The sequence below is a fragment of the Crocuta crocuta genome, unplaced genomic scaffold (assembly GCF_008692635.1).
Source record: "Crocuta crocuta isolate KB4526 unplaced genomic scaffold, BGI_CrCroc_1.0 scaffold290, whole genome shotgun sequence".
NCBI classification, from domain to species: domain Eukaryota; kingdom Metazoa; phylum Chordata; class Mammalia; order Carnivora; family Hyaenidae; genus Crocuta; species Crocuta crocuta.
In genome coordinates, this window is record NW_027527429.1 from 1982211 (window position 1) to 1988956 (window position 6746).

Sequence of the window (6746 nt, forward strand, 5' to 3'; positions counted from 1 at the left end):
CCCATGCAGTAAGGTTTCGCCCACCCGGCGGTCCCCCCGTCGTAGGATGACACCCTAAGGCTGGGTGGAGGGGTTCACTGACATAGCCCGGGTTTATAGAACAGTGGTTCGCGCTCAGTGGGCCACCCAGGAAATACTAAATGAGAGAACGGAATCCCAGCGAGTCGGGGTAACACTTCGAGTGTTAAAGTTTCTCCCGTTTCCTGGCCCTTGTTCCTGACGGCAAGACTGGAGGCTGGCGGCCTCGCACCTGTGGCCCCGGAACAGAGCCCGGGGCCGGCTGCTGCTGGGTGCCTGCCCGGGGCGAGCTGTGCAGGGGCCCGCGCGCAGGGGACGTCCTGGGCTGGCCCTCCCCCCGCAGCACGGCCTCGCACTAGCCTCTCAGCTCCCCGCCACTCGTCCGGGAAACAGACCGTGCACCGCCAGCCACACGCTGCGCCATCGCCTTGCTTCCCTCCTGTCCCTTTACTCCGTTCCTCCTGGAGACCCCGCAGGCGCCACACACTCTTCCAGGGGCGTCCCCTCCACTTCTGTGCAAGCCCGCGGGGAGGGTGCTTTGCTCCAAGGTTTCCTGTCATCTTTTCCCTGAATTCCACGTGACTTCCGGACAGAGAAGGGACAGGGTGGCCAGCACAGGCTGAGGACGCTTCCTCCGTGTGTGCTCCTCATGCAGGCGCACAGTGACCCCTCACCCTCCAGAAGCCCTCACCAGGAGCTGGGGACAGAGAGTGAGCCCCACGTCGCCGGTCCAGCCGCAGGCTGAACCCCTGGGGGGCTTGAGACGGGAAGCAGCCGTGGGAACAGGCGGTGGGGACAGCACAGTGACCCGTGCACCGCGCTGCTTGGACGTGACGGTGGCCGAGGCTGTTGGGAGGCTGACGTGAGACCCTGGATGGCCAGCCGTCCCCGGAGACGGGCCGTGAGGAGCCCCACCCAGGCAGCAGTGCATCTCTCTGCTTCAGTGAGAATTTATGGAATGAGTTTGGTTTCTAAAGCCGTTTTTGTCTTAAAACCTTTTAGACGAAGTTTCTGACAGTGCTGGAGTCGGGCAGGACAGTCAGGACTCAGCAGCTGTGAAGACCCAGACCCAGTGCAGGGAGCCCGGGCCCCACCCCTCACCGCCCTTCACCCAGGACCTGGCCGGGCAGGTTGCCCTCGGTGCCCCCGCTGCAGGGGGCAGGGGGCCGTCGTACTGTGGCTCCGCTTCTGCGTCTCCCCACCTGGGACCCACCGGCTTATCGCGGGTCAGCGGTTCCCCCAAAGGCCCCGCACAGGGCACTCTGCCAGTCTGAGGGGGCACCACAGCCGGGCGCAGTGGGCCACTTCCTCATCGCGACGGTGCTGAGCCTCTCTCCAGGGGCCTGCTGGCAGCCCCTGCTTGCTTTTCCGGTGAAGTTCATGGCTTCCGCCCATTTTTCTACTAGACCGTAGTTTTCCCATTTATTCTTAGAGGGGGAGATTGGAGGGATGGGTAGGTGGGTGAGTTGCAAGACGGACAGGTGAGGGGTAGTCAGATGGACGGATTGGTGGGCGGGTGGACTGGTGGACGCTTAGGCGGCGTCTCTTTTTCCGTCTTCTGGCAGAGCGAGGTGGGGAGCAGCGCCCTCTCTTCCCCGACTGGCGAGCTCTCCTGGCCCTGGGTTTCCTTTGTGGGGAAGCTCTAGGTGACTGGCGCCGCCACTTCTGTCCCTTCTTGAGTTAACGTTGGGANGCCTGTGACACCCCAGCCGTGGCCCCCGCGCCGCCCGCCTCCACACTTGTGCCTCGGTAGCACCCTCGCCCAGTCCCGCCACAGCCTGCCGGGCGAGCTGTTCCGGAGAATCAGCTTTCAGCCCCGGTGTCCTTTTTCTGTTCCAAAATATGTTTCTGCCCCTCTTCTGTGTATTTTCTTTACGTCTTTGTGCGGGACGACTCTGACTCTCACTCACTTCCTAAACTGAGCACCTGCTTTTCTGCGCTGGGCGTCTCAGAGCATCCGCAGGGACTCACGTGCGTGGCCCTTTCGTTACTTTTCATTTCTGAGCGTTTCCTGATTAGCGTCGCTTCCTTCTTTGACCCATGATTGGTGGGGGGGTTTTTTGTTTTAATTTCCAAACTTCGAGGCTCACAGCTCTCATTTGTGACCAGTTTCTGCCAGATTGGGCTGTGGCAGGAGCAGGAGGTGTGGGCGTGGGGGAGGCTTGCTCCCCGGCCAGGGTGGGGGCCCTCCCGTGAGGACGCGCCCCCTCCGCCCGCCTCCCAGGCCTCTGTCCTCTCCTCCAGGCCCCTCGAGCCGTTCACATTTGTTTATCTCTGTTGACCTCTGTCTGCTCTGCTAAGGAAGACGGGCCACCCACTCGCGTGGCACGTCTCCGTCCACCCTCTTTGGTTCTGGCAACATTGATTTCCTACACGTTAAGCAGTTTCACCAAATGTGTACAAATTTTAAGTCCTGTCCTATCGGTGGATTGAAATGTCCATCACTCTGTAGAACCCTCCTTCACGTCAACCACGGCTTCCCGCTCACGCGTGTCGTACAAGCCACTGACCGTGTCCCGAGGCTTCTGCTCCGGGTCTGTCTGTCTCCCATCCTGTCTTCTAGCCCCTCCTCTCTCCGCTAAGGCAGGATTTCATCCTGATTGTACAGCCAGTCCGCAGCGTGCCCTTTAAGTGGAGACTCCAGCCCTTAAACGTCCTTTGTTGCCTCGCAGCTTTTTCAGGCTCACGTCTGCATCTTGCTCTGCGCTGCACTCACCCGTTTTCCGCAGCTCTTTCTCCCCATCGGCTTTTTGCCTTCTCTCAACGTGACGGCCTGACGGAGGGCTCCCCGCATCCCAGCTGCTCCCCCCGCTGAGTTGTGGTTTTCCAGTAGCGATCCTTACAAATGTTAACGTGTACCCATGACGTGGTCAGTGGCCTCTTCCCTCCCCACGCCTCAGGCCTAGGCGGGGCCGCAGACTGAGTGACAGACACCCCGTTGCACATGCCCACGTGGAAAAGCTACGTGCCCACGTGGAAAAGCTACGTGCCCTGCACGTTTATTTGCTTTGTGGGGAGCCCCGCCCACTCCTCCCGGGTCACCTGCAACCCCTGACTAGCAGCTCATGCCTCTCTCCTTTTTTTCTCTCGTTGCACTGAGTTGCATCATTACTGTGGTTTTATGTGGTCCCGCTTGTTTACGTGGCCTTTCCTGCATTCGTGCCGTGTTCTTTGCTCATTTCTTCTCATTTCTCAGACCATCACCTGGGACCACTGTGCCTCAGCCGGCCGAGGGCACCATTAACGACCCTTCCCACCCCCTGGGACACCGAGCAGATAAACCAAGACCTTCCCCCTCTGACCCTCCCCTCGTCCCGGTGCATTCAGGTCATTTCTTCGCTTTTGCTTTGAGGTTACAGTGAGGTTACCCGTTTTCTCTTTATCTGATCCGAGTTTCCAATTTCTGCTGTTATGTTTTCATTTCTGGAAGTTCTGTCTGGCTCTCTTTCAAATCGTCCAGTTCAGTTGAGTGATCCTGTATTAGCATCTTTTTTTTTATTATAAAAGTAACCTTTTTTTTTTATTATTTGTTTTGTAATTTACGTCCAAGTTAGCATATAGTGCGATAGTGATTTCAGGAGTAATATTCTTAATGGATCTTAAACCTACTAACTTCATAGTTTAAAACCGATTGTTTCAATAACTGTGGTCTTTGAGATCTAAATCTGCGTGTTTTACTAGACCTTTAGTTCTGGGTAGCTGGCACCTCGGATGGTTTCCTCTCGGCCCGTGTGAGCTCAGCCTGGGAGCCAACCCTGGAAGGCACTGCTCGCGCCCAAACATGCCCAGCTTTCACTCGCCTTCCCGCGCCGGGTCCCATCCAGGACCCCGCTGTGCGTCCAGCCATGCCGTGTCCTTACCGCCCCCCCCCCCCCCCCCCCCCCCCGGGGGGNTCTCAAGCTCCTCTGGGTTGTCATTTTTGAAATTTTGGCAGTTTTCCTCAACCGAAGAGCGCTAGTCGGGTGTTTTGTAGAATGCCCCTCAGTTGATGTTTGCCTGGTTTTCCCTCGTGGTTGAACAGGGGAGGAAGAGCCTGGGGTCAGGGGCCCAGGGGCCCACCTCCCCCTGCCCAGCACCGTGCCTTCCCCGTGCCTTATCTCTGGCGAAGTGACCCATGAGCGCTTGCGTGAAGTCACCTTTCCCCCCTTCCACACGTGCTCCGTGGTGGCAGTCAGGAAGTGTGGCTCAGCTCACGCTCAAGGGGACAGATGGGAAGGGGTGAAGCTCCACATCTTGGAGAGGGGCCGTGTGCAGAAATTACTTGGAATTAAGGAACGTGTCTCTCCTCCCCATTTATTCAGTCACTTGTTCCCATCGGTACGTTCACACTGTGCCTCACGTCCAGTGCCCGCCGTGTGTCTCTTTCCCGACGGGCCTCCTGCACATCCCGTCGGCACGTGCCCGTCCTCTCTGGTCCTGCAAGGCCCCCAGACCCTTCCCAGACTTCTGCCACAGCCTTGGAAAATCCCCCTTCCCCAAGGAGCCTGGCTCCCTTCACCGGAGGGTGGGAGTAGAGGCCTTGCTGGTCCTCCTGACCCCGGGGCGCGCCGGCTGGCCTGTGTCTGACGACGGTTCGGACTCTGGGCACTCACTGAGCCGGCAGCACTGGCCGGCAGCCTGCTTGGGGACACGGGCCTCACGAGAGGGTCTGCGGCTGCTCCGCCAGCCACCCGACCCCTGCAACAGCGGCCTGGAAACCAGGCAGGCTCTCGGGAGCATGTGTCCCTTCTGCGCAGAGCCGAGGCCGAGGCCGGAACCCTGCCCAGCATCTGGCTCCACATGTTGTCCGTGTGAGGCCAGCTCTTACTCGGGGGCGGTGGGGGGTGGGGGGGCTGTCCCGGGATGCGTGACTGCCCTGGGCAGGCTCCGCTTCCTTCTGGAACCCAGCACATCTCCCCGCATTCTGTAGGCTTGTCTCCTCATTTAAAGGTTTTTCCAGTCACGTTTGTGTTTTCGTGATGTGTTTGAACCCGTGCGCCTGGCTGTCAGGTTGGGGACGCTCCGGGCTGCCCCGTGGCCCCTCTGGTCGTCGTCTCGTGGTTCCTCGGTGTCTTCCGCTGCCTGCACCCGACGAGGATCTCGCAGCGAAAGGTCCCCTTTGAGAGCTGCTGCTCACTTGTCTTCCTTTTCCCTTTTCCCCATTGTTGGGAGAACGCTGTCACCGGGGCGTCCGAGCGTTCTTCGTAGGACTAGGGGCGAGGACGTGCTGTTTCCGACCAGCAGCCTCCTTTCCCCTGCCGTTGAGCCCGTGGCGCACGCAGGGTCCCAGCAGGTCCCAGGTGGGCGTCCTGGTCCACCGGCCCCTCGGCGACACGGGGTCTCCTGACACAGCCCCTCACCACTAGACCGCACGGTCCCCTAAGAAAGTCCCCCTAAAGAAACTAAATCTGGGGGCAAGTGTCTGCCTTCAGCTCGGGCCATAATCGTAAGGTTCATAGGAAAAAAGAAAATCTACTTCTGTTTTTAAAAAAATCCTATAATAAACAGCAAAGGCATATTTGGGGTTTTCCTCTTCTCGGTAAGCAGCAAGTGCTGACCTTGAGCGTCCTGTTTGCACGCACACGGGGTTATATCTATATTCACAGCGCATTTCTGCATTTTTTTCTAGCTTGATCCTCTCCCCGAAAAGGTTCTGCAGCAGAGACCCAACGCTAACGCTGTCCGGTCCATGGAGAAAGTCATAGAAATCCACAGTGAGTCGCCCGGGCCAGCGCTCAGCAGGAACCTGCCAGGGGCGCAGGCCGAGCCAAATCGCCGACGCTGACCTGCGCTCCCTGAGCAGACACTGGGCCCCCGCCAGCCTCCCGGCTGAGAGCCCCTGTGTGCAAGCAAACACAGAGGGGCTCCCTTGGGCCCCCCCATCTCAGAGGGCGTGCACGGGAGGCCCCCTTCACACAGGCAGCTCCCAGAGTCCGAGGGGAGCCCCACTCTCACAGCCCACCACCATCACCCCTGGACCCCCCCATTGCAGGTGCCCCCACCTCCAGGAGGACTTGGGTGGCCGTGTTTGTGAGCCTGGGTGCACCTTGACCTCTGTCCCCCTGAAAGAGGTGCTTTTAAAGGTGCCGGTGAGGCGTGAGCCCCCCGGAAGACCCGGTAAGTCCCAGTAACGGCCGCCTCCCTTGCCCCAGGCCAGTACTGGCGCTCCCTGCCACGCCTCTGCTCCACGGTGGGGCACTCTCTGGTAGAGGCCCAGAAGTGCGAGAACGAGGAAGCCGAGACCGTCACCGCCATGGCCTCACTGTCCGTGGGCGTGAAGCCCGCGGAGAAGAGGTAAGCGCCTCCGCCCTGGCCCGCCGGCCCTTCCCTGAACAGTGCCACGTTGTGCAGACGGCCGAGGCGTTGCCACCGTGCCGGGCGCGTGGCTTCTCCCGCAGGCCCTGCCTTGTGCGCCAGGCCTTCCCCGGAGGGACGGAGGGCGGGGGTCCCCACCAGCTCTTTCCAGCGTGAAAGAGTCAGAGAAACACTCGGAGACCCTTCACTCCGGAGCGGGGTCCCCTCCACAGCCGCTCTTGGGGATCAGGGAGCCCAGAAGGGGCAGTGGGAGGGCGTGGGCGGGCAGTGGCGGGAGGGCACGGGCGCTGGAGGGCGGNCCGGGAGGGAAGCCGCGGAGGAGGGAGGCCAGCGGCCCCGCCGAGGGAAGGAAAACGGAAATCAAAGATCTGCTCACACAAAACGGACTCGATTAAAACTGGTGCTTACAGTTGATATTACCCACAATTCCACAG

At 60.1% G+C, this 6746-nt stretch overlaps 1 protein-coding gene across 1 annotated transcript in view; it reads left to right on the plus strand.

Annotated features, from left to right (window-relative positions):
- HDAC4 (histone deacetylase 4) overlaps positions 1–6502 on the plus strand; it is a 278417-nt gene extending 271915 nt beyond the window's left edge. Inside the window, 2 exon segments of the mRNA XM_077757417.1 lie at positions 5627–5711; positions 6150–6502. Coding sequence (XP_077613543.1) covers positions 5627–5711; positions 6150–6295 — 231 coding nt within the window. The 3' untranslated portion in view covers positions 6296–6502.
- The last annotated feature ends 244 nt before the right edge of the window (positions 6503–6746 follow it).